General features: G+C 46.6%; 2 protein-coding genes across 2 annotated transcripts; both read left to right on the forward strand.

Annotated features, from left to right (window-relative positions):
• Positions 1 to 361: 361 nt before the first annotated feature.
• LOC144123689 (uncharacterized) lies at positions 362 to 1,178 on the forward strand. Its single transcript, XM_077656471.1, has 3 exons — positions 362 to 430; positions 543 to 722; positions 806 to 1,178. Exons 1-3 carry the CDS (start codon positions 362 to 364, stop codon positions 1,082 to 1,084), a joined length of 528 nt encoding a protein of 175 aa, XP_077512597.1. The 3' UTR covers positions 1,085 to 1,178.
• A 16,392-nt stretch (positions 1,179 to 17,570) lies between these two features.
• On the forward strand, positions 17,571 to 21,184 carry LOC144123690 (uncharacterized). Its single transcript, XM_077656472.1, has 5 exons — positions 17,571 to 17,678; positions 19,365 to 19,399; positions 19,608 to 19,644; positions 19,757 to 19,936; positions 20,020 to 21,184. Exons 1-5 carry the CDS (start codon positions 17,571 to 17,573, stop codon positions 20,419 to 20,421), a joined length of 762 nt encoding a protein of 253 aa, XP_077512598.1. The 3' UTR covers positions 20,422 to 21,184.
• The last annotated feature ends 6,146 nt before the right edge of the window (positions 21,185 to 27,330 follow it).

Genomic DNA, 27,330 nt, shown 5'->3' on the forward strand with positions numbered 1-27,330 from the left:
TGGAAACGCTGATTGGTCGATGGGATGCGCTTCTCCGTGACGTTTTTCTGCTTCTCCCTCGTTCTCAACCGGACGTGCGTCACCGCGCCCACTTTGGACCTGTCCCTAGAGCACCTAGGGAATCGCTAGGCGCCCCCGCCGCTGCCGCCGCGCAGCATGGCATTCGGTTCGTGGGGCTCGGCAGCAGCGCTTGTTTCGGGAGCTGTCCAGCTATGGCTGTTTTGCGTGGTGTGCTCGTCGGCGACAGCCAGCTGAAATTTTTGTGCAGTTCTCGCTTGCGGCTTTCGCCGGTAGTGAGAACATGCACTTTCAACTTTAGCGGCCACGACGCAATCAGCCTAGCTGAAATAATTCCCGAGACATGCTTTCGGAGCGCCGATTTTGTCTCGACAGAGGAGATGAACCGCGAGAAATCGCCAGCCACATAAAGGTACGCATTTTATCTCAAATTTCGCTTCCAGCCACATAAAGGTAGGCATTTTATCTCAAATTTCGCTTCAAGAAGTGCTGTACCGCTTACTTACATGTCTTGCGCATTCCAGGACCTCGTTTTGCTGCTGCAGGAGAACGTGGCCAGTGTCGTGCTGGTCTTCAAAGTCTTGCCACGCCATTTCGATGAGCCACGTAAGGCGCAATTTGAGGACCGCCGGCGTCGCCAGCTGAACCGCCGTCTGTCAGCCACGCTGAAGCGCTTGTCGGGCGTGCACATTCTCAACCCCGAGGTAAGGGTTGAACAACATTTTCGCAAGTTTTCTCGAGCAGAACTCACCAAATTGCGGCGCTTGTAACGTAACTTTTTTTGCAGCATCGTTTCCTGGATGCTTCTGGCAAGCCGATGCTGTCCTTGTTTGCCGCAGACCGATATCACGTGGCGAGAGACCGGGGCATCGACCAGATGTCAAAGATTATCGTCGCGGCCCTCGTCAAGATCTACGGACCAGGGATAGCGTCGGCTTCAAGGGCAAGACCAGGAGAGGTGTACGTCGTGCACCGGTGTCGTCGGTGCGGAGCCAAAGGGCACAAGACGGACCACTGCTGGGCCTACTGCTCACCGCGCCGCCACGCCGCTGCAGGTCGCGGTTGAAGTGCTCCTGCAAACGGCCCTCTTTAGGGCCACCTCATTGTTTCCTGGCAGATCGCGAGCGTCCCGTTTCGTGCCCGTATTCCCTCTCTGTCGAAATCGAGGCCAGACATCAAAATCGCGCGGTGTGAGCTAGTAAATCGCTGGTAGAGACAAAAACTCGTGCTTGTATACAGACTTACCCATCTCCAGTGCGCCTTTGTTTATTTCCGTAGGCTCTACTCGCGCTTTGTAGAAATCAACGCCAGCCGCGAAATTTTACATGTTAGACCTCGCTACAGCATTAGCGCAGCGTGCCTTCGTCTCTTTACGTTCTAACTTTTATGCAGCGCACCTTTGTTTGCTGGTTACTTTTGTTCTTTTCAGTCGCTTCCTGAATCCGTCCAAAGAGCCGGGCTAAATGGATGATTATGGAACCAAATGGCGATTGCACTGCATACAGCACGACTTCGGTCCCTGTGTTTTTAAATAAAAACATCAGATGTCGAAGGTCATGGTCGTGTCCGAGGATGGCTTCCACAGCTGGGGCCTAACCATAGGGACCGCACACGCTTTGTCGTCGTTGCCAAGTGGAGAGGCCCAAGATGGCTGGCATCCTTAATAAAGATCCCTTCTCGGGGCCGCTTTAGTGCTTCCTGGCAGATCACGCGCTTTCCACCCTGTGCACATGCTCTCATTTCCAATTAAAGGTCCTTTAAACCCTGCAGAAGGCATGAATTAGCAAGTGCTAATAACAGGATGTTGCATGGTACTTGAACAATAGCGGCTACAATGACAAAGGTGAAGTGCTGGAGTTACACGGAAATAAAAAAGGTTGGGGGTGCCCACATAACAACCTGAAATGGTTTTGGACAGGACTCCTAGTTAATTGCATTTGGAAGAGAAAGACAAGGTTTAATTTTGCAGTGTAAGCTTGCTTCTCTAGAATGAACAGAGAACGTTGCCTCACACTGCTTGGGCCACTTTCCTTGACCCCATGAAAAAAAAAAAAACAGGATGCCTCTGGGAAACTATTTGAGGAATCTCCGCCCCCCCCCCCCCCCATTCAGGAGGGAAGGGTGGGTGGGGGGGGGGGGTGACGGCCTCCTCTTTGTCGGGCTCGGCGCGACGCACGATGGACAAGACGGCGAAAGGAAGGGGGCTGTCAGTGACGCATGTTCCGCGCTCTTCGCTTAGCCAGCGTACAAGTCCCTTCGACAGCCTGAAATGCCTTCGGTGGGCATCGTCACGCATGTCGAAAGGATTGTCATGCACGTGCGACCGCCGATAACATTCCTTGCAAGCTTATTCATTGCCGTGAAAATCGGGCGGTGAGCATTTCTGGTGCGAAGTGAAGCAACACCCTCTAAATACTTTCTTCAGGCCTCTCCAGGCCCTCCTTTCCACACGCGCTACGTCACGCCAAGTGTCCGGTCAGGCTGCTCACCAAGCGCGGCTCCGCTCCGCTCGGTTGTCTCCCTCGATGTGCTCGCGCTTGCCCGGGCAAGCACAGACACGAACGCAGTCTTGCAGTGAGCGTCTAGCTGCTGCTTGAGTCTTTCAGCCTGGCGTTGGGTGCATTTCCGTTCGCTCCTCGCACGGCTGTGTCTGTTTCGTGTGGCCGTTTCTTGTGTGGCGTGCGTACCTGTGCTAGCGCACGAATGGGAAACTGATTGCCTGCCGTGTAGCGAGTGCAACTTCGTGAAACATGGGCCGGTGCTGTGTTCCCGGGTGCCGCGGGAACTACCAGAATGGTCCCAAAGTACGTGTTTATTGCTTCCCAAGAGACGAAGTACGAAGAAAAGCCTGGTTGCGAGCCATTCCACGGAAGGATTTCACACCTACAGAGCATTCGAGGGTAAGACTCTGAAATATTGCTTAATAGGCGCTGGTAATTATCTTAGTTGTGAGCTGTCGCTCCCGGAAAGGCATGCTGTCTTTGTAGGCAATGATATCACTTCTTACACTTATGTATGAATTGTCCAGGAAGCATTTAGTTCTGTGGATGTGCATAAGGCTTGTATAAAAGCTGTGTAAATATGTAAAAGCTGTTCACTATTCAGACTCTTTTTACTTAGTGTTTTAGGCAATGGAGAGTCATGGCGAATGGCCTTGCTTCATTTTCTCGTGCAGGTGTGTGAACTGCACTTCCACGCAGGCGACTTCATTACGACGTTGTCACACCAAGATGAACTGACAGGGAAAATAATAGAGGTGAAGCGTGGCAGGCTACAGTTGAAGATTGATGCTGCGCCTTCTGTTTTTCCAAACTGCCCAAAATACTTGTCCTCAACGCCTGGACGGAGTGAATCGCCAGAGACGAAAAAAGCAAGAAGGGAAAACGCTGCTTTGCAGGAGGCTATGAGGAAGTCACTTCAGTCTAATGAGCTTGAACAGAAAAGAAACAAAGTTTCATCTTACGAGGAGTTCAAATCTAAGTTGCCTGGAATCTGCAACACGAAATTCTGGACCGTTTCTGTCGATGAGCAGTGCGTTAGGTTCCTTCTCATCGAGAATGATCCTTCACCTAATGTGAAATGCGCCTTGGTAGTTCTCCCTGATCTGTCACTTTCTGTTTTCTTGAATGGAGTGAAGCTTCTGTCGCTTCCTTCAGGCAGGATTCTGCCAGCTCAAGTATGCGACACCTCCAGCCTGTCCTTGCTGCTAGAAGAACTCGAGATAGGCTTGCATAATATACCTGAGGTGACGAAAGAGTCGAAACATACTAAAGTATTGCAGTTTGTCGGTTCACTGCTTGGAGACCTCATTGAGGACAGTGATACGACGAAAGAACAGTCTTCTTTGCTGAAATTTCTGGTTGAGCAGATAGAGCTTCTCCTCGCGAAACAGCATGTGTATAGCGCAGAGCTGCTGGTATTCGCCAGTATTTTGAATTCAATTTCTCCTCACGCATATCACTTCACAAGAGCTGCATCAAGAATCATTCTGCCCCATCCTTCCACACTGCGCCGTGTTTGCTCAAATTACAAAGCTGACCCTCTTGTGGAGCAAAATCAACCGCACTGTCTCTCCTACATCCGAGAACGAGTCAAATCAATGAAAGACCACGAGAAGACAGTGACCCTGATGATCGATGAGATCCACATAAAACCATACTTCGACTACAAAGGGGGCACAATAGTAGGATCGTCGGTTCATTCAACGGAACCAGCAACAACAGCCCATGTGTTCATGGTACAATCACTCCTTTCTGCAAACAAGGACGTCATTCACATATTACCTGTGAGCAAACTGAGCGCAGAAATTTTGCACGAGCATGCTAAGAACATAATCATTAATGTTGAGAAAATGGGGCTCAAAATTATCGCTGTGATAACGGACAACAATGCTCTGAACCGCAAGATGATGTCGTTATTTGCTACAAGTCCTCAGGTGAGCATTGTCTATCCCCATCCAGCCGATAACGCTCGCCCTCTTTTCTACGTGGTCGATCCTGTGCATCTCTTGAAGTGCATTAGGAACAATTGGATTAACCAGAAAAACCCTGGAACATGCCTCTATTTCCCTGAAATGGACTTGAGTGGAGCAATGCCCGAAGGGCCTCCTCGTATGAAAGCTGCTTCTTTCGCAGCTGTGCGGCAGCTTTATTCTTCAGAGAAGACGTCGCTTGTGAAGGCTGCTTACAGACTGAACGCAAAAGCCGTGAATCCAACCTCAATGGAGCGGCAAAATGTAAAGCTCGCTCTCGACGTCATTAATCAGTTTGTTTCAAATGCCCTCAGGACACATGGTTCCGCGTTCAAGATTCCTCAAGCTGAGTCGACTGCTCTTTTCATTGACGTTATCCTCACATGGTGGCAAATAGTCAATGTTAAGACCCCTTGCAAAGGCCAGAGGCTAAGGGACAGCATGCAAGACCCTGTAAGGTCTGTTGATGACACACAGTTAGCTTTCCTGAGCGGCGTTGTGGACTGGTTGGACGCTTGGGCAAGAATAAACATCACCAGTGGCTCGCTGACGAAAGAGACTCACAGTGCTTTGCGACTGACATGCTATTCTCTGGTAGAACTCTCGCGCTACTGCTTAGAAGAACTTCACTTCAAGTACGTACTGCTGGGCAAATTTCAGACGGATGCGCTAGAAGACCGGTTCGGCCGTTACCGCCAGCTGGCAGGATCACAGTACCACATTTCCGTGCGTCAGCTCTACGAATGTGAGAAGAAGCTTCGTCTTCAAAAACTTTTGACATTTCCACGCGAGGAAACAGAGTTTGAAGACGTAAGTGAGGATCTTGTCCCATGCAACTTTTCTGTGGCTGTCAGCGACGACGATATTACACACGCCCACTCTGACATGGATGCTATTGTCTACATTGCAGGATACGCTGCTCATGCTGCTTTAAAGAAGCTTTCATGTTCTGCTTGCTTCAGCACATTGGTGATTGAAAATCGAGAGATCGAAGCGGAAAATACTGCCATGATAGCTAACCTGTCGAGAGGAGGGCTGAAGTTTCCCCAGCCATGCACAGTTCACATGGTACTGATGACTAAACTAGTTGCAGAGAAGTTGTCTTTTGGAGCAACCGCGGAAGATTTTCTCTCCTGTAGAAATCAACGTGGTGTCGTGATTTCACAGACGATTTCCCTCCTGGACGAACACGACATTGAGACATGTGAAAATGGCCACACTGCACAAACTCTCCTGCGCTTGGTAGTACGCGTTGCAACCAACGTTGTTCTAAACAACTTTTGCAAACTAAGAAATGATGCCATACAAGACAATGCGCAGCAGAAGGCCGCAGCCCGGAAAGCAGCAACGCTTAAGAAGAAGTAAGTTTTATTCCCAAGCAATAAAAATGCTTTGCGCACACTTCATTGCTGGTGTCTCGTCGTTTTTTATTGTAAGGGTCAGATTAGCTGTACAAATACTCAACAGCGCAACATTATTGTGAGTGTCATTATTGCTGTGTGTGAAAGCTTTAAGCAAAACACAATACAGAATAAAACTAACACAATGCGCAGTAGACGGTGTTTTTTTTTTCAATGTTCACGAACTTCTACTTTAACAACTAGATATACGCATGTGCGGTCTGTGCGGATGGATTTTACCGCACGGCAGACATCATGTACGTGATAGAACCTAATAATTAGATGATTAATTGAAATTAACTAATCAATTTTTTATTATAATGACCAATAATGCGAAATTGGCGGCCGTATGCTAAATTGTTTATTATAAAAAACTGTATTAGCAGCTCGAACTTTCTTGACAATAAGGTGTTCTGCAATAAAAAAATATATAAAGCAGATAAAATGATAGCCTAAGGCGCGCACAAACTAGCGAATTTCTTTTCTGCAGCAACGACAAAAATGAAAATGAAGGAATCACTTATAAGGCAGCTACGTACGGCAGTACCCGAATAGTGCAGACGGGCGCGGCGCGCTGAAATCGCGGAGCGCGGGGCCTGCACGGTCCCTTGGCGTGACGTCACGCGGCCGGTGGAGAGGCCTTAGCATTGAGAGGGTGTTGAGTGAAGGAACTTAGTAAGGTCTGCAAGGAAAGACCTTACGCAACTTTACTGGGGCATAGCCGCCTTTTCGAAATTAACCGTGACAAGTGCCTAGCTATCTTTGGATTCCAGCGAAGTTGCAGCTGTACCTCCGAATCCTCCAAGCCCGTTCCCACGCGGCTTCGCATGCCATGTCGCCATGTGCGGTAAAAAGAACAGTTTGCGGAGTTTAAATGGTTCAAGTATGAAGCTATGCAATGAAGCCAATTACAGACTTCTGTACAACAGCTAGAGGAATTTCAAGAGCATGCTGTGTGATGCTAGTCAAAACAAATGCAGTCAACTATTATTTCGTATTTTTTTGACCAAACAGACATGAAATTTCTGAAGATGAATGTGTACCAAACACATCGGTGCATCAGTTAATTGTGATGCATGAAAAAAATTGTACTAACATATAAATGCCCATATGTCGTCATAATCAGGAATACTGAAGAATTAAGGAAAATAAAAAGTTTTTTTTTGTTCAGGCTCACACACCTGCTACAAACCTCTTTATACGCGTACGTAACAATTTATGACTCTGTAAGAAGCATTTTGGGTAAAAAGTACAGTATGGCAGAAAGGAGTCTTTAGGAAATGCACTGTGTAGAAATAGCCATACCAATTTCATGTGATCGTTCGATAAATGTAACAAATACCGTGCAAAAAGCTCGCTGCATAGTATAGTTTTTTTGCAAGTTACTGGTTGCAGACCGCTCTGCAGTCACTGGACTGTGATTGAGTAAGTACTGCATGACAGTGCATGGATTGCACAGCAGTTGCTTGTTCATTTCGTTTACCACCATCATTTGTAAGAAGGGGCCATTTCTCATATACATGTGTTTCTCTGCGAGTGTCGTTCTGCGCAGCGAGCGTTCTTTTGTGCCCGCATGTGTGCTTTCGGTGCGGGAGGGCGTCCTTGGCGGCACCCTCCGTTCTGCGAACGGACCGATGGGCGCCCCCTTCGTTAGCTTATTGGTGTGGTCGTTAGGGCCGCGGGAAATGCCGCCGCTGCCCGAAGTACGAACCGGAGAGCCGTGCGGCGTCTCCTTTCAAGTGGACCCATGCACGTGTGCGCGTAAGTGTGTGTGTGCTTGTGTGTGTGTGCGCTTCCGGTGCACTGCAGGTGCGCGGTAGCCTGCAGCGCTTGGAGGCGACTCAGTCAAGTGACAGACGACAAGGAACCCGTGAGAGTGTGTGTGCGATGCTATTTTAGCTTGTAAATAAGTTTTCGTAAATATACCCTTTTGTATTTCCTTCACATGAGAGTTTAATCGTTTCATTTCTTCAGCGCGTATTTGTAACATTAATTTAATCTTAAGCCTCATTTCAAACACAATGAAACAGGACGTGTAACTTTTTGACATGTTCCTTTTTGGCAGCCTCTAAAAATATTTCCGCATGAATGGGCTAGCTTAATTGTTTTGGAGCAATATAACCACGGGACTGTTGTAACTTGCAACATTTTCAAATTGTGTGAGTATCACTGCATGTGAGGGGTCACAATCATATCCTAGCTGTTTCTTGAAGGTCCCGTTGCTTTGATGGCAATGCTTGGACAACCATGACCATCTTCCGCATTCATGCGTACAGGGTATGCCCATTACGTGCATGCCTTTCTACCTATTAATGCCTTACAATGCAAACAGACAACAAATAAAAGGAAGAGCACAAGTACAGACAGTGTTTGTAGCCCACACTCTTCTTCTTCACGTCAGTAAATATATATGGCACATACCCACGCGGGGGGATTTGCCAAGGTACAGTGGAGATTGCCAATGAAATATTTGCACGGGGGAAAAAAAAGACGTGAGGCAGCGGCGTAGAAGACTGAATCAGGATAAATATTGGAAAATTCAATAAAATTTAAGAAATATGAATTACCAGAATAGAATCAAGCATTTTAGACATGCAACAGAATTTTGTATGCAGCTAACAAGGTGACCGATCAGTCGCACTTATGTAATCATGAAGGTAGCCACAAACACTGCTTTATGGTAATTCCTTGGCGCTCGCACCGAACGAGAGAAGAACTGGAAGAGATAGAGGGAGGCCTAACCTCGAAAGAGGGACCTCCAAATACTGCTTTCCTTGAACTGCGAACCGCCGGCGAGAGAGGAGAAAATGACCTATTGTTTCAACTTGCCCACATGAGACACAAAGGTTTGTCGCAGCTAGCGAACCCGCATCGGCGCAAGTATAAATTTAAGTGAGGGATTTTGCATCGCAGAAGCGTCACTGACACCTCGCAACGCCTTGATTTACACCACTGGACATTCCATGGGTAATTTAAGTGGTGAAAATCCACGGTATTGAGCAACGGATCACTCAAGCTGGCTGAAATATGTTGGAACCGCTGGAAACGTGAAGTTTCCAACATAATGAGGTGAAGGACAGGAAAGATTACAGGAGCGCTGAGAGCTGACCTTGCCAATAAATCAGCCACCTCGTTAAAATAAACACCCGAATAGGCAGGTACTCAGACCAAGTGGATCTCACGCACTGTGCACGGAACATAAAACCTAAGCGACCAATTCAATAACGATTTTCCGGAATTTTGGAGGCTAGAACTGAAAGGCAGTCTGCAAGAATGAGAACTCAAGCTACATGCCTGGGAATTAAGAGAAGAGCCAAAATAACCAAAAACTCTACGAAGAATATAGGAGTATAATCAGGGATACGAACAGAATAGCTCCAAGCCAGATCCTGCGAATATATCCCAATTGTAATGTTTAGTAGCTTCTTCTGAATTTAAAAGTAATGCTACTACTTTGAACTTTAAACTTTGGGGGTTTGAATAATAGCTGATAAATCACAGGGGGACAAGAACTGAATAACAGTAACAGAAACTTTGGCTATATTCAAGAAACATTACAAATGTCTTCCTTCGACGACTCTTCTTCCCGCACTGCCCCATCCACCCGTTTTCTTCAGCAACTCGTTGCAAGGAGATTAGATCAACTTGAAGCGGAGCTAACAAATTCTGCGTGAACCTAACTTGCGGTAGCTGATAGCGTGGCCAATGCCTCCTATGCCTACTATGGATGGAATCAATACAAAGTCGAAGAAAAAGAATACCGCAGCACACATGATTGGAAGTGAAAGACGAACTTTGTTGATGTTGTTAGCCTATCAAAAGATGGCACATACCTACACTGGGCGATCAGCCAAGAATCCGGTGGCTATTCACCTGTACTCAGTTAAAAAAAAGAAAGCCGCGCGGGAACGCAATACTGGTGGATGTGCTGAATTTCAGGAACAAACGTATCGTGCAACAAGTAACAAAAATATTCGTCAATCAGATTTTACATTGCATAATGAACCATGACTGCACCAAAGCAATGAGATATAAGTGAAGCATTTCGTTGCTTTCGTGACAGAAATGACTTATGAGGTTTGTTGAATAAAAAAAAGTGATTTTTGATGGCAGCCAGCATGAGCCATTTAAAGTTATAGCTCAACATTAGTCACATCTGATATAGATGACACGCATGCTATGAAAACAAGATGTTTTTCTTTTTTTTATGAGAAATGCACAGACAGTTTCAAGGCTTGCTTCACAATTTCATTTCTGGCGTATACACAAAGGCATGCCTATAAATTTTTCGTGTGTTACACCAGAACCAACACTACTTAAGTTGGTAAATCATGTTCATTACCTGGGTGTCATTAATAGCAAACATATACTAATGCTGCTAATCCTATAGAAGAACAAACAGCGGTTTTATGAAGACGTTAAATAACACGTGATACTGCATGTGTCCATCAGGCAATGAACTGTGCGGCAGTTTCAGTTTCTCTTCTCTTATTTTCAGTTTCGGTTGTCTTACTTTCAGTTTCGCTTCTTCAGAGTTTCAGTCACATGCATGTCTCTTGACACCACGTATACGTGACGCAAGAAAAGTAGAGGGGGCGGGGGGGGGGGGGGGGTTCGGCGGAAACTTGGCGTCATCATGACATCGCTCGCTCCGGTGTGTCGTTCGATCTTGCATCTACAATACAACAACGTGTCGACGAGGTAAACAGTTACTATGAGTTGCACGGGATCTTACGCCCCCTCGTACATTCCTGGAAACACCGGGCCAGTCACCAGTACCATGGAACCAGTGAAAGGCACTGTTTTCTACCTACTTAGAGGCGTCTGGCCTGAGTTTGCCGCAACCCGGCGCAAAGCCCCGCCTTTGCAGTCGCGCGGCGTCGAAGGTCAGCGTCGTTCCGCAATTAACGCCTCCTGCCACGAGCGCAAAATGAAGGAGCAGGGACCTAAATTAATGGCGATTTCCACTGGTCGTGCTGGAGCAGCTTTTCTTGCTCCGCGACGACGAATTCGAGTTCAACTGGTCGACCTGGACCGACCGCGCGAATTCCGCTGGTCGATTGGAGCAACTCCGTTCCAACGGAGCTCACAAGGTTGATACGCCGACCAGTGGCGGATCTGCTCCGAGGCGGTTTGGGGCGCTCTTTTGCGATTCGAGCGCCTCACTTCAGATCCACCAGTGGAATTCGCCATAAGTGAAGTTACGAAAGGCGAAGATACGTTTCAAACCGCGCTCAGCACTTGCAACCGTCTGTCCTCAGCCACGACGGAACGCTACCGCGGTTCAAGATATGTTTACAGAACCCTGGCGAGCCTGTCAGCTGCAGGTTTACATTGCTCAGTTACGCGAACCTGCGTAGAACTGCGACTTCGACAATTCCGTGAACACTGTTGTTCGTGATCAGCTCGTTTCTGGCGTTGCGTCGGACAACTTCATAGGATGAAATTGTTGCTCGAAGATTCAGGGCGAACCGGGAAAAGGCGATTAATCGCTTGTACGAAGAGGCACTTTTTTTTAAAATTCAGTGGTCACTTTGGCGACGTAAAGTGCGCGAGGCGAAAGCCTTTCTGCGCCCACTGTGGCTGCTTCTTTTAATTTTTATTTAATTATTTTTAATTTTTCGCTTCTGAAACTGCATTGTCACATAAGTTAATTTTTCCTTTTTATTTTTGTTTCTTTAAAATTGTTATTTATTTTTATTTTTAACGTTTCGTTTTGAGCTATTAATTTACTTCACAAATTAATGTGTAATTACAAACTAATGCGCAATTTCTAATCACCAATTACTTCTTAATTGCTAAGACTATATGGGTTATATCAATTATTATACCATTGATGACGTCATAGTGTGACAGATTTCGCGGACGGATGGATAACGAGAGCCATTAAAGGCTTTCGCTTTAAATGTTTGCATGAAGTCGCCTATAGGCAGCTATTGGCTCTAGATTGCAGTTATTCGTTTCGGGCCCCTGATTATACACCTATATTCGCTGTTCATTTTCTAGGGGTTCAGTTGGCCCTATAGATAAGGTCTCTTGCATCGTTACTGATGTCATTATACTTGCTGACAGCCTTTCTGTCCTGACTCACTCGAAGGCTCGAAGGATGCTCTTCTGGGCCATTCTCTAAGATTTCTCATTCCACTACATGTTAAAGAAATGCGCTTTCACTGGATACCTGGACAATGCGGCATTGATGCTAACAAGACGGCCGATTTTTTAAACAAAATCTGCGCTTTGTGGGCCTGTGGTACCATTTACTCTAAACACTGTGCATTGACAACAGCTTGCTTCCAATGGTTCCTGCATCTGCATTTTTTCAGTCATGAGCCTCTTCGTGCTGCAGCGGATTTTCAACATTCCCTTGGAGTGTGCGCTTAAGTAGTTCATGGCAATTCGAGGTGTCTATGAAGTGGGATTCCAAATGTCCCCACTTTATAGACAATGATTCCAAATATGAAGTGGGATTCCAAACGGTCCCACTTGTTTTCAAGTGGTGCCACCTCAAAACAAGTGGTTTTAACAAGTGGTCCCAATTGTGGTCTCACTATGCAGGTGTTGTTGAGCCTCTGCGCAGGCTCTTATGACACTACGTTGCTTTCGCTTGGGACTCTGAGGCAGTTCAAAGCTTTCATGAAGTGAAGCAACTACTTTCAACTTGTGACGTAATGCACTTGTTTGATCCGGCTCTACCAGTGGTCGTGATCACAGATGCTTAATTCAGAGCATGTACTTTCTTTTAACTTCAGATACTACAAAACGTTTGCAAAAACTGCTGGGTCAATAGCCGAAGCTAGTATAGGCCCAATGTACACATTTGTTATTACAGCAACAGAAGATGCCAACATGAAACTTGGTCGTAAATGATCAGTGAACAAAGTATTAGCAAGCAACACTCAACAGCACAGGGCCTAAGACTGACCCCTGGAGGCACTCCAGCACACACAGGCTGTCCAGATGATTTTAAGTGTTTTATGTGGAAAAATTGTTTTCTGTTAGTAATGTAGCTTGTAAAGAAATCAAGAGTGGAATCCCTAAAACTATAGTGCTCTAGCTTGTGAATTAAAATGTTATGATTAACAGTATCAAATGCTTTCTTTAAGTCTAGGAACAAGGCTGCAGATATTTCATTAGCTTGTGAATTAAAATGTTATGATTAACAGTATCAAATGCTTTCTTTAAGTCTAGGAACAAGGCGGCAGACATATCATAATTATGCAAAGATGAACATAACTCTTGAGACAATGCCATTACTGCTGTAGATGTAGACCTGTTATTTCTGAAGCCTTGTTGACAGTGAGATATGATTCTAGTTCTCTCCAAGTAGTCATTTAGTTGCTTTCCGACAAGTTTTTCGAACACAGTGTTAATGATACTCAAAACCGAGATTGGACGGTAACTGCCTGAATCATTACTATCCTTGTTTGTGAACTGGTATAGCTGCAGCGATCCTCAAAATATTTGCATAAATACCTTCGTAAACTGCATGATCCATTATTGTTGATAGGAGTGGAGCAAGTTGGTGGATGTTCTCTTTAATGCTCTCAAAGTAATCCCGTCATGTCTGGTTGCCTTGTTTGCAACGAGTTTTCTTGATTGCTGTGATGTCACAATCGGCAACAGCTTGCGGTAAGAAGGTGTCATGAACACAAGGGTCATTAACAGAGCATGGTAGTTTAGGGATATGAGCTACAAACTCAAGGCCAATGTTTGTGAAGGAATTATCAAACCTATCAACTGTGTTTTCATCAATGTGTTCAGGAACTACGCGCTGTTTTAACTGTCTACCGATTACGCTATTTCCCACGTCCCACATTTTTCAGGAGTTTTCTTCTGCTTTCTGTATTAGCATACAGTTGTATTCTTTCTTTCTCATCTGTATTAATGCCACTCCATAGTTTCTGGAGGATCTGAACTTGTTTGAATAACAAATGTTTTCTTTTTGACGTTTCCACTTACGATACCATTGATCCTTCTCTTGTATAGCCTCAAGTATGTTCTGATTCATCCACAGGCACAAAGAATTGTTCGTACCTACGGGTAGTGCATAATGTGCATTTCGATATGGCAGACTCAAGAGCCTCAGCAAAATTTTCGAATTCAGTGTGAGCATTTGTATGATATATGTTGTTGAAATCTAAATTGTATATTTTCTCCTGCAAGAGTTGATAATTAATTCACGCAATTGGTGCAGAACTCATTCGAGCTGTTTTGTAGCTGAAATTTAATGGAGGCCTGCGTACTGCTGCATATTTGCATCTCAACTCTCCCACGCTAAACACTCTGTGTATGGACATATGAATATTGGCATGGGCGTGTGTATGGGCACATGAATATCAGCATTACTTTTTATGGGGGAGGAAGTTCGAATTGAAGCAGGTCATCAAGCACAGTTTACCCTATACTCATCACATGGAACCAGTCGTTGATCGACACGTAATATAAGATTGTCTGCATGACTAGATTATTCACTGATGATGCTTTGATTTACCTCAGTGTGATTGCTCTTATGGACTGCTAATATTAAAGGTCACATCTCGATGAAACAATTTCTTGCTCCTTAATGTCTCTAATGCTGAATTCATCATTCACAGAGTACCCGAATATCCTCCAGATAGTTTCCAGATAACAGCTATTAGCGTGCTTATCACAAGATATAAATATCTTGGTGTTCATCTTAAGTCATACCTGTCATGGAATCAAAAGAATAACTGTGTGTTCTGCTAACACCTTCCTGGGCTTTATTGAACATCTAGAATAAGCTCCTGTAAATGAAAAATGACTTGCATACATTACACTAATCCTAGCCCAAACCAAGGACATGCATCACACATTTTGTATCGTGAACAATGTAACCTAATTAGTGACATTGTTACAAATTATTTAGCGGCCGTAGGCAAATGTCAAGTGATGACCCGTCTATACTAATGTTTGATGCATCATTTCAAAGAAGATGTAAGCAAAAATTTTGTGTCTATACCACTTTAAGCTCAACTGTATACGCATATCAGGAGATGATAATCCAAGCTATTGTTACCAATGTAGTCTATTGTAATGTAAACAGTAAATATTTGTGCAGTGCTAATGCAATAATTATTTAATAAAAAAAGGCTCTGATGACTTGGATGCATTCTTAAAGAGTTTGCCATGCAGCTGTTCTAATGACTGTCACTATGAATGCAGGCTAATCTATCTTACCTATTAACTCAGTGAAATGCTGTGTGGCCCTTTCTGCAGATTCTACAGTACTGCAACAGTATAGCATTTTGAGCAGTGTTATGAACAGTGTTATTGTGGTCCCTTTGTCTATTTTGTGCATTCACTTAACCATATCTCAATTCACACATCTGTTCAGTTGTCACACCTCAGTTTATCTACTTTAATTTATGTGGGTGCTTAAGAAAATATGTAAACAATCTACAATGTATAGATTGCTTTTATTGGAAAAATAATTTACGATTGCTTATGGTGACAATGCATCTTTAAAAAGTGTTGCAGCTTTGTTTATTTCTGCACTGCACGCCAGACAATGCTGGTAATGAATTCAAATCTCTGGATGCATGTACCTGCAAAGAGATTGGACGACAACGAAGTTGCAGGAACAAAATAAATATAGGTTTATTTCTGTGCTATGACAGGCAGATTGCAATATACTAGAATCTGAAGGAAAGGTAAGGCATAGTATAGGTTGCGATCTTCCAAGTATTTCAATAACTGATGCAAAGACATCTTCAGTACAATCATGAAAGGCCATCAATGTTGTCTTCACGTCTCTTTGGTTGTTTGTCACCTGAAAGACAATCACAACAGCGCAAATTAGAACAGTCGTCGCTTTTAGCTCTGCACACAATGAACTCTTATTTGACAGCGCATAATAGTACCATGTGCCACTTAGCAGAGTTGTTCAGAAAATGTCTGCATCAAGTTGCACCCTAACTGCAACTTTGTGAATTGCCAGCAATGTGTAGCCATGGACCTGAGGAAAAAGGAAGCATGTACAGGTGGGGAATGTGTCAAGGCAGTGAAACCCCTGTTGGTCCGCGGGTGCACGCACCACTCTTACCGAGCACTCTGTACTTATAAGACACACCATGCCAGAAAGTTCCCTCATTTATTCAAACTTATTGTGCCTTTTGCAAGCTGCACACTTCAGGTGCTTGGTAAGAGCCTCCCTATCCGCCACCTGGGAGACGCGCTCTCTAGCAGTCAGGTTCTGCCGAGAGAAAAAAATGGTCTGGCTAAGCCAGATGCAGAGAAACCATTGTGCTGTAGGTTTCGCTTCAGTTGTTTAAGTGTGCAACACACTGAGCTGGAAGGAAAATATACTTACCTGCAGCATATATGGCCTGTATGGAGGTGCCTCTCGCGCTCTAACGCACACACCATCCATCTGGTTCGAGACAGCTGCACACCTCATAGGTGAGGTCTATAAGTACACAGATGAACTTGTAGACGGGTTGTAAACCAGAAGAGAGTGCCATAGAGTCGATCTCATCTTTCATATGTAGTTGTGTCCTGGAGATGTTATTATAACAGTTGCCTCAGCATTGCTGTTAAGGATTTGCTTTTTTATGTTCTCCTTCTGAAGCTCAGTTGGCTTTGAAAAACTTGTACCTGAGCTGGACAGCCTCTGCTTCTTAGTGGAATGAAACCTGACTTGGTGTTCGATTTTCTTGTTTGCAGGCTCCCTTGATGTGTGGGGCATTTCTTGCTTCTTAGTGCCTTCATAAATCTTCAGTACAGGGTCCAAAAGCTTGCTGGCCTTGTTGTGCACTTCTTGAGGAATTTCTTGCTCTGCGACATACTCTTTGAGCAATTCCATCTTGGCCAAGATCAAGTCAGATTTTGTCATGCTTGTAGAGGCTTCTGCTGTTTGAACACTTTCCAAAATGTGGAAAGCCTCGCTTGCCTTTTAATTGGATGACACTGCTTCAGTAGCTTTCAGGATCTTCTGATCTCTTCCTTCAGGTGCGCCAGCGATGACCACACAGTGAATGTGTTTGCAGATCGTCAAGCTCATTCGGTGCTCCTCACAATCACATGAATAGCTATGCACACACACCATGCACTCGCTGCACTCCAGAGGGCAGCAGGCACTACCTTTCTCTTTTGAAATCCTGTATGTGAGGCCTCTTGTGGACTGGGATTGCACAGTCCATGTTCCATCTTCATTCCTCTTGGCAGGCGTAGTAATTGCCACAGCAGATCTGTGGTTCTTCTCGATCCGGCTCATCTTGCTCGTTCTCTTTGCTTTCACAATGTGTTGTACCCTCTTCATCAAAGACTCGTATGTCATGTCCATCAGTGCAGTGATGAGCCTGTCAACACGATGATTCTTCTTACCTTCCAGGAAACTATGCTTTAAAGTCCTGTGCATCCTTTCAAGATACATGTTTGTGTTGATGCCAAGTCCAGTTCGAAAACTGTAGGCCCACATCTCCAGGCGGTGAGCATAATTTCCTCTGAAGTACTGAATAAACTCCTGAAGCCTGGGATCTTTGTTGGCAAGAAATGACTCGAGAAGCTCAGCCACTTCGTCCTTTTTTGGGCACTCTAGCAATGTACGAACAGCATGGTAAACATCTACTGCGAGTTCGTTTCCTTTTATCTTCTCAGAAATCCTTCGCTTCCAGTTTTTGTCCACATTCCATGTGCAGAGTAGTCGATGTTGAGGTGGGCCCATGACTGTTGACCAGGCCTTGAAGTATTCGGATGCATCATCTGTCATGAAAGTTCTAGCTGACAGGGCTCCTGTGGAGGACTTCAGGGATTCAAAGAATGCTGATAGGGTTTTCTCATTAATCGTGCTGCAGATGAAGTAAGCCATAGGCAATCCTGCTCCATATTCATCCACCACCAGAACAGTCACCAGTTCAAATTGGTACCCCGTTGTTCCATGTGTGGAATCAACACAGACTGTTCCTGTACCTAGAACTTCCAGCAGCTCTTCCTGTGGCTCCGTCATTAAGGCAAGAGCAAAGTCTTTTGTACTAAAGGTATTCGTTGGGTCAACAACTGCCTGCTCTTTGTACAAGCGAACAACAGGTTGCCCCTTGTTCCTCATGCTTTGCACCCATATGCTTACACTCACAGCATCATTATCATGACATCTTTCAGGAACTGTGAGGTTATATTGCCGCTTGATGTTGTGCAAGTCCATGCGATTTGTCAAATGCAGAGGAGTTAGCTTGCTTGTCACCGATTCCCTTATTTTCTTCAATATTGTCCTCATGGGCACTCCTTTCGAAAGGTCATCCGCAATGCTTGCCCTTTCCTGGTCAGTCATACTCAGGTGTTCAACATCTGCATCATGCCCATAATGCGTCCTTTGGTACGATACCTTGACAGTACACTCGTCTCTAGTAACGATCAGAAAAGAAAGGCATGTCCTGCCGCTCCTGCAGCTTCCCTGGCTTTTCATCGCACGAGTCTTGTTGCCTCGACCTGGTCGTGCCACTCCTGACCTGTTGCAAGCGTAGTAGGTCCTCGTACATCCGTTGGTGAGCCTTTTTTCACCTTTGGATATTACGAACTTGCACACCTGGCTCGCTTCCTCCTGTCCTTTCCAATCATGGAACTCTGTAAAATGCATAAAAAATACTTTAGAAAATATTGTGTAGAAAGGTGTTAAAACCGAAGGCACTGTCAATGTCAGTGACGAATGAACAATGCTTGAAAAATATTCGAAAAACATGGAGGATTATGTGCACCATAATTTCATGTATACACTGTACATACCAAAAAGCGGAACTTTGTACCTTGCAGAAAATACAGCATTCAAATGCCCAATTCAACAATATCACGAAGGTTTGCGATACTTGCGCTATATGCTTCTGTTGCCATCACCTGGCTCAATATCTGCACGCGTGTTTGCTATGTGGCCCTAGTTACTATCTCGTAATACCCACTTGAACGCTGAAGCATGCAATTGCGTGGTGGAATCCTGGAATGCGATCCCCTCGTGTTATCGTTATTGTCTTGTGGACGTGTGCGCCCGATGAATAAAGTAATATCAAAGGTATTGAAGGCAATGATATCAGCGCGTTTTTAAGGGAGCATGGTAGGGTAACCCTCCACCAAAAATCAAATTTGGAATTTTGGCACAAAAAAATCGACTACACTATGCGGAACATTCCTGCGGAAGCGCTGCCTCGAGCGCCCGCTCAAAGCGGTTTAAATGAAGGCTACAAGGGTAGACGTGCGGGCTAGTTGGTGCTGCCTACTTGTTTTAAACAGCGCAAAAGACACGGACACAGGAGGGACACACAGAAGCGTTTGAGTGCAGGTGGGCTGGAAACTCTGATTGGTCGATGGGATGCGCTTCTCCGTGACGTTTTTCTGCTTCTCCCTCGTTCTCAGCCGGATGTGGGGTCGCCGCGCCTCTCTCGGCCTGTCCCTAGACGGCCTAGGGAATCGCTAGGTCCGGCCGTCCGCCGTGCTTGCGTGGTGCGCGGGCATTCGCTTCGTGAACCTAGGCGGCGGCGGCGGGCGCGTTTCGGGAGCTGTCCAGGTATGGTTTTTTTGCGTGGTGCGCTCGTCGGCGACAGCCAGCTGAAATTTCTGTGCAGTTCTCGCTTACGGCTTTCGCCGTTAGTGAGAACATGTACTTTCAGCTTTAGCGGCCACGACGCAATCAGCCTAGCTGAAATGATTCGAGAGACATGCTTTCGGCACGCCGATTTTGTTGTCCTATATGTTGGCGGCAACGATCTCGACAGAGGGGATGACCCGCGAGAAATCGCCAGCCACATAAAGGTACGCATTTTATCTCAAATTTCGCTTCCAGCCACATAAAGGTAGGCATTTTATCTCAAATTTCGCTTCATGAAGTGCTGTACCGCTTACCTACATGTCTTGCGCATTCCAGGACCTCGTTTTGCTGCTGCAGGAGAACGTGGCCAGTGTCGTGCTGGTCTTCAAAGTCTTGCCACGCCATTTCGATGAGCCACGTAAGGCGCAAATTGAGGACCGCCGGCGTCGCCAGCTGAACCGCCGTCTGTCAGCCACGCTGAAGCGCTTGTCGGGCGTGCACATTCTCAACCCCGAGGTAAGGGTTGAACAACATTTTCGCAAGTTTTCTCGAGCAGAACTCACCAAATTGCGGCACTTGAAACGTAACTTTTTTTGCAGCATCGTTTCCTGGATGCTTCTGGCAAGCCGATGCTGTCCTTGTTTGCCGCAGACCGATATCACGTGGCGAGATACCGGGGCATCGACCAGATGTCAGATTATCGTCGCGGCCCTCGTCAAGATCTACGGACCAGGGATAGCGTCGGCTTCAAGGGCAAGACCAGGAGAGGTGTACGTCGTGCACCGGTGTCGTCGGTGCGGAGCCAAAGGGCACAAGACGGACCACTGCTGGGCCTACTGCTCACCGCGCCGCTGCAGGTCGCGGTTGAAGTGCTCCTGCAAACGGCCCTTTTTAGGGCCACCTCATTGTTTCCTGGCAGATCGCGAGCGTCCCGTTTCGTGCCCGTATTCCCTCTCTGTCGAAATCGACGCCAGACATCAAAATCGCGCGGTGTGAGCTAGTAAATCGCTGGTAGAGACAAAAACTCGTGCTTGTATACACACTTACCCATCTCCAGTGCGCCTTTGTTTATTTCCGTAGGCACTACTCGCGCTTTGTAGAAATCGACGCCAGCCGCGAAATTTTACATGTTAGACCTCGCTACAGCATTAGCGCAGCGTGCCTTCGTCTCTTTACGTTCTAACTTTTATGCAGCGCACCTTTGTTTGCTCGTTACTTTTGTTCTTTTCAGTCGTTTCCTGAATCCGTCCAAAGAGCCGGGCTAAATGGATGATTATGGAACCACATGGCGATTGCACTGCATACAGCACGACTTTGGTCCCTGTGTTTTTAAGTAAAAACATCAGATGTCGAAGGTCATGGTCGTGTCCGAGGATGGCTTCCACAGCTGGGGCCTAACCATAGGGTCCGCACACGCTTTGTCGTCGTTGCCAAGTGGAAAGGCCCAAGATGGCTGGCATCCTTAATAAAGATCCCTTCTCGGGGCCGCTTTAGTGTTTCCTGGCAGATCACGCGCTTTCCACCCTGTGCACATGCTCTCATTTCCAATTAAAAAGGTCCTTTAATAACAAGATGTTGCATGGTACTTGAACAATAGCGGCTACAATGACAAAGGTGAAGAAGTGCTGGAGTTACACGGAAATAAAAAAGGTTGGGGGTGCCCACATAACAACCTGAAATGGTTTTGGACAGGACTCCTAGTTAATTGCATTTGGAAGAGAAAGACAAGGTTTAATTTTGCAGTGTAAGCTTGCTTCTCTAGAATGAACAGAGAACGTTGCCTCACACTGCTTGCGCCACCTTCCTTGACCCCATGAAAAAAAAAAACAGGATGCCTCTGGGAAACTATTTGCGGAATTTCCGCCCCCGATTCAGAAAGGGGGGGGGGTGACGGCCTTTTCTTTGTGGGGCTCGGCGCGACGCACGATGGACAAGACGGCGAAAGGAAGGGGGCTGTCAGTGACGCATGTTCTGCGCTGTCATTAGGACGAGCTGCCCGGCCTCTCCGCGGCAGCTCCCCTTTTAACCCCCCGCCTGTTCAATCGGAGGCGGGCGACGGCGGGGTGGTGCTGAAAAGGAGCGCCCTTGGGGTCAAGTGCCCCCCCCCCCCCCCCCATAGAGACAGAGACGGCCGAGCGCTTTGAATCTCGCGTATTGTTCGCGCCCGAACCGAACAAGACGCGGCTGAGACCAATTTGAGTCAAACCAGGTCCAGATGTGGCGGTGGCCAGCCGGTTTACCGGCTTCGGGCTAAGCCGCGCGCGAGCAACGCGCAATTTCCCTGGAAGGTCAAGACAAGCGGTCATGCGGGCACAGCGAAAGCGCCTCGCGACAGACGATCTGGCGACACAGCTAATTGAATACAGCAGGAGCGGCCGATCGTCAGCGAAAATCAGTCGCACGTGTGCGCGCGATATGCAGATATGCAGCTAGTGGTGCTCTTGCAGCGTGTTTCGTCTTTGTTATTGTTTGCATATAGGGCGTGATCGCTTATGCATCTTTTTCGAACCTCAAACGTAGTACTTGCCCAGAAGATGGCACGATCAAAAATGGCAGATGGCAAATGGGACAAAAAGAGAACATTAAAAAAATAATCGCTTCACTAGCAAGAAGGACAGTGGTAAACCGGCACGATAAAGCGCAAGCTTCACGAAACCTGGTGAGAGGATCGGTGGTGAATCCTTCGATGTAGACGGCTCAAGTACAACTGGCTACGTCTCATCGACTTTTCTCTTCCCTGCAGCTTCATGAAAGATGTTGCTGTGAACAACATATCTAATACACGTGCAGCAGGGGATTCCTCCTTTCTGTTTTGTTCATACGCTTCGATCAGTGATTTGATGCTCCCCTGCTCCACGTGTTTTATAAATACTGTCGAAAATCGTATTCGAATATAACAACTTCGAATTCATCAATCAACACTATTCACAAATTAACGGCACAGCCATGGGTACAAGGATGGCCCACACCTACGTCAACATCTTCATGCATAGTAATAAGTCTAAATTTTTGAAAGATTGTCCCATTAAGCCCACCCTATACAAACGCTACTTGGATGACATCTTTTTAATTTGGACTGACACAACTCGTCCACCCCAACATATCTTTCACTTACACGTGCGCCCACACCACAATTAACTTCCTAGATGTTGAGATTTTGGTAAACGAAAGCTCACTCACCACCAGTGTATATAGAAAACCGACGGACCGTCAACAATACGTACACTTCCAAAGCTGCCATCCTCGTCACTCTAAAACAAGCATCCCATACTCTCAGGCACATCGATCTAAAGGAATATGTTCCCAAGATGAAGACTTCGTAAAAAATTCCAAACGCATGCAAGAAGTCCTCATTAAGCAGCGATACCCGTCGCCATTGCCGACGATGCCATTCAAAGGACATCTAAACCCAACCGAGAGCAAATACTGGAGTGACGTCGATACAGCGAGCAAACAGACCATCAGGCAAATCTCGTACTTCCCTTCACCAGTAACCCAGCCGCCTAATGTACGTAAACAAAATCTTCAAAAAACATTTCAACATTCTCAAACAAAGCGAGCTAGCGCCTCGCCAAAATTTTCACTGCTCTCCCTCATGCAGTCTACAGACGACCGAAAAACATTCGAAACATTCTAATACACTCAGTCACATAAAGATCCGGTTTTGGGGTGTCGACCTTGTGGAAAAAGTAGATTCCAGGTCTGCAAACACATTGCAAACATCAAGCTGTGAAATAAGCACAGCTTCAGGATTCAAATGGAAAATTAATGACAACTCTGATTGGGATTTCTGCAACGTAATATGCCTCCTAGGATGCAGTGTGTGCAGTACGCAGTACATTGGGCAGACCGTTAACTTTATACGAATTCGCTTTAATAACCACCGCGCGCATATTTTATCCCTACCTCCCCTTGTTAAAACACATATTAATGAGAAAAACGACCCATTTGATGCAATTAAGTTAACAGTCCTACAGGGTGGGTTCCACAACAAAGAGATCTCGAGCAACGCGAGTCGTGCTTTATTTACAAATTTAATAACAATTCCTCACGGCATTGCTGTATTGACCTCCATCGCCCCTTGCAGAGCCAATGCTGACCTTAGGAATTCCGGCGCGACAAACCTCGGTCGTTTGTCGCCAGCGGCATCTTTTTCAAGCTTCGCTGCCCGCTTACACAAAGCTCTGAATTCATCCCCCACCCCTGTCTTGCCAGTTCGACGCACCACCTTGCCGAGCGGGGTGCAATTGAAGAACCAAGAACCCTTGATGGGCACAAAAGAAAAATACTAGAAAAAGGAGAAAGAAATAAAGAGAAAAAGAAAAACGCTTTGTCCCCTGCCGCCCAGCGAGCTTGCGCGGGTGGCCAGCCCGGGGGAAAAAAGGAATAACGAGGGGAGGGAGGGCATCCGGGCCCTCAAAGCAACAATAACAGACTTTGGCGGAGTCCCGGAGCAGATAAGAATCATAGATGCATGTACTGCCCGTGCCGCCGGCCAAAACGAGCAAACAAATAAACAATAAATTCAGACAGGGCAGGAGACGTTCCAGGAGCGTCTTCGGTACGAATAGTGAAGGCGGAATCAGCGGCGCAGTTAGCTTAACTACACACACGTGCACTGTGCATGAAACACACACACAAAAGAAAAAGAAAAAAGGCGGCAAAACATACGAGTTCGCGAAAGTGTCCTGTGGGGGGGTAAAGGTGAATGGCAGGAGCATTTAATCAAGGGTTCTTGGTTCTTCAATTGCACCCCGCTCGACAAGGTGGTACGTCGAACTGGGAAGACAGGGGTGGGGGATGAATTAAGAGCTTTGTGTAAGCGGACGGGCAGCGAAGCTTGAAAAAGATGCCGCTGGCGGCAAACGACCAAGGTTTGACGCGCCGGCACTCCTAAGGTCAGCACTGGCTCTGAAAGGGGCGATGGAGGTCAATAAACCCGGACTTTCATTAATGCCGTGAGGAATTGTTACAAATTTGTAAATAAAGTACGACTCCCGTTGCTCTCTTTGTTGTGGAACCCACCCTGTAGGACTGTGAACTTAATTGCATCAAATGGGTCGTTTTTCTCATTAATATATGTGTTCTGACAAAGGGATGATGGGTAGGAATAAGATATTTACTTATGCAAGAGTGACTAGCTATGCGCAAAAATTTCCGTGTTTCAATTTTCAAAACTGCGAACTTTGACCGCAGCGTCCCGGACAAATAATTCCAACTCCCGACCGCGTTTTTAAATTCATTCTAAACGGGGTAAGTGTTTACTGGTACCTGCAGTGGTCGGCTGCGCAACTATATATATAAGCTATCGCGTGCAGCTGTCATATTATAAAAGAAAATCCGCACAAAACAAAAATTACGCAGCAACGGGCTGTGGCGAATGATTGCGCGCAATATTTTTTCGCGGGTTAGTGAAACGAACAGTTTTGTTTTAAATCACGAGAGTTGTATCAAAAGCCTTTATATGTCGTCATTAATTACGATAGGTACGACGACACAGTGAATAGGAGTTTATATAGACTGTCGTCCTTCAAAGACCCAATGCTTTTCTCCTCCAAAACGTCGTGCAGAAAAAAACCGGACCGCCAAATTTTGACACGGTTGTACGAAATTTCTGCACTAACGAAAGCTATGAGTGTAGTCTCCTGCATGTAGAGAATGTAGAATACAAGGAAAAATTATAATATGTATGCTCTAGGTCAGGTTCATAGTCCTACAGCACTCGATTGCAAATGCAGGCACTCGACGGAGCGCTGATAGACGGGCGTGGTCACCTGTAGGCGCATTTGCGTGGCTTTGCATGGATAGTACGTGTTTAACCTCTCGGGTCTGCAAAAGCTGTATCGGGTCCGCCAGGCAGTGGCGATTATAATAAATGCACAACGAAGCGCGCCGTTCGAGCGCACTAAAATAATACACCAGCAGTTCAAGGATATCGTACATAATAAAAATATAGAAACGCGCATGCAGTGTGTGAAAGCGCGGCTCATCAGGTGCGCTTTTTGAACCCGCGCGCGCTGTCAAAAACGTGGGGAATTCCGAAAAAAATCTAGAGAAAATATGTCTCTTCCCAACCGAACATTACGTCATTAAAAGTTACGTAAACATAACGTCACGTGACGTTTCATGTGTGACGTCACACTTTATTTGACCAATCAGCGTTTCCAGCCCACCTGCCCGCAAACGTTTGTTTCTCGACACGCATGGCAGAAGCGTTTCGGTGCAGGTGGGCTGGAAACGCTGATTGGTCGATGGGATGCGCTTCTCCGTGACGTTTTTCTGCTTCTCCCTCGTTCTCAACCGGACGTGGGTTCGCCGCGCCTCTCTCGGCCTGTCCCTAGAGTGCCTAGGGAATCGCTAGGGCCGGCTGGCCGGCCGCCGGGCGTGCGTGGTCTGCGGGCATTCTCTTCGTGAGCGTAGGCGGCGGCGCGCGCGTTTCGGAAGCTGTCCAGGTATGGCTTTTTTTTTTTTGCGTGGTGCGCTCGTCGGCGCAGCCAGCTGAAATTTCTGTACAGTTCTTGCTTCCACGACATTGCGACGACCCCCCAAAAGGCGCTGACCCGCGAGAAATCGCCAGCGACATAAAGGTACGCATTTTATCTCAAATTTCGCTTCATGAAGTGCTGTACCGCTTACCTACATGCCTTGCGCATTCCAGAACCTCGTTTTCCTGCTGCAGGAGCACGTCGTGCTGGTGTTCAAAATTCTGCAACTCCATTACGACGACCCACATAAGGTGCGGTTTGAGGACCGCCGGCGTCGCCATCTGAACCGCCGTCTGACAGCCACGATGAAGCGCTTGTCTGGCGTGCACGTTCTCAATCACGAGGTAAGGGTTGAACAACGTTTTCGCAAGTTTTCTCGTGCAGAACTCGCCAAATTGCGGCGCTTGTAACGTAACTTTTTTTGCAGCATCGTTTCCTGGATGCTTCTGGCAAGCCGATGCTGTCCTTGTTTGCCGCAGACCGATATCACGTGGCGAGATACCGGGGCATCGACCAGATGTCAAAGATTATCGTCGCGGCCCTCGTCAAGATCTACGGACCAGGGATAGCGTCGGCTTCAAGGGCAAGACCAGGAGAGGTGTACGTCGTGCACCGGTGTCGTCGGTGCGGAGCCAAAGGGCACAAGACGGACCACTGCTGGGCCTACTGCTCACCGCGCCGCTGCAGGTCGCGGTTGAAGTGCTCCTGCAAACGGCCCTTTTTAGGGCCACCTCATTGTTTCCTGGCAGATCGCGAGCGTCCCGTTTCGTGCCCGTATTCCCTCTCTGTCGAAATTGACGCCAGACATCAAAATCGCGCGGTGTGAGCTAGTAAATCGCTGGTAGAGACAAAAACTCGTGCTTGTATACACACTTACCCATCTCCAGTGCGCCTTTGTTTATTTCCGTAGGCACTACTCGCGCTTTGTAGAAATCGACGCCAGCCGCGAAATTTTACATGTTAGACCTCGCTACAGCATTAGCGCAGCGTGCCTTCGTCTCTTTACGTTCTAACTTTTATGCAGCGCACCTTTGTTTGCTCGTTACTTTTGTTCTTTTCAGTCGTTTCCTGAATCCGTCCAAAGAGCCGGGCTAAATGGATGATTATGGAACCACATGGCGATTGCACTGCATACAGCACGACTTTGGTCCCTGTGTTTTTAAATAAAAACATCAGATGTCGAAGGTCATGGTCGTGTCCGAGGATGGCTTCCACAGCTGGGGCCTAACCATAGGGACCGCACACGCTTTGTCGTCGTTGCCAAGTGGAGAGGCCCAAGATCGCTGGCATCCTTAATAAAGATCCCTTCTCGGGGCCGCTTTAGTGTTTCCTGGCAGATCACGCGCTTTCCACCCTGTGCACATGCTCTCATTTCCAATTAAAAAGGTCCTTTAATAACAAGATGTTGCATGGTACTTGAACAAT

The sequence above is a fragment of the Amblyomma americanum genome, chromosome 3, assembly GCF_052857255.1.
Source record: "Amblyomma americanum isolate KBUSLIRL-KWMA chromosome 3, ASM5285725v1, whole genome shotgun sequence".
Lineage (NCBI taxonomy): Eukaryota > Metazoa > Arthropoda > Arachnida > Ixodida > Ixodidae > Amblyomma > Amblyomma americanum.

What these genes read in the sequence shown, in the direction of transcription:
- LOC144123689 (XM_077656471.1), top strand. Translation starts at nt 362, where the DNA reads ATGCTTTCGGAGCGCCGATTTTGTCTCGACAGAGGAGATGAACCGCGA. An exon ending in AAATCGCCAGCCACATAAAG is followed by an intron (nt 431 to 542) that starts GTACGCATTTTA and finishes TGCGCATTCCAG; the next exon opens with GACCTCGTTTTGCTGCTGCA. An exon ending in TGCACATTCTCAACCCCGAG is followed by an intron (nt 723 to 805) that starts GTAAGGGTTGAA and finishes CTTTTTTTGCAG; the next exon opens with CATCGTTTCCTGGATGCTTC.
- LOC144123690 (XM_077656472.1), top strand. Translation starts at nt 17,571, where the DNA reads ATGACTGTTGACCAGGCCTTGAAGTATTCGGATGCATCATCTGTCATG. An exon ending in GCGTTTCGGGAGCTGTCCAG is followed by an intron (nt 19,400 to 19,607) that starts GTATGGTTTTTT and finishes CGATCTCGACAG; the next exon opens with AGGGGATGACCCGCGAGAAA. An exon ending in TGCACATTCTCAACCCCGAG is followed by an intron (nt 19,937 to 20,019) that starts GTAAGGGTTGAA and finishes CTTTTTTTGCAG; the next exon opens with CATCGTTTCCTGGATGCTTC.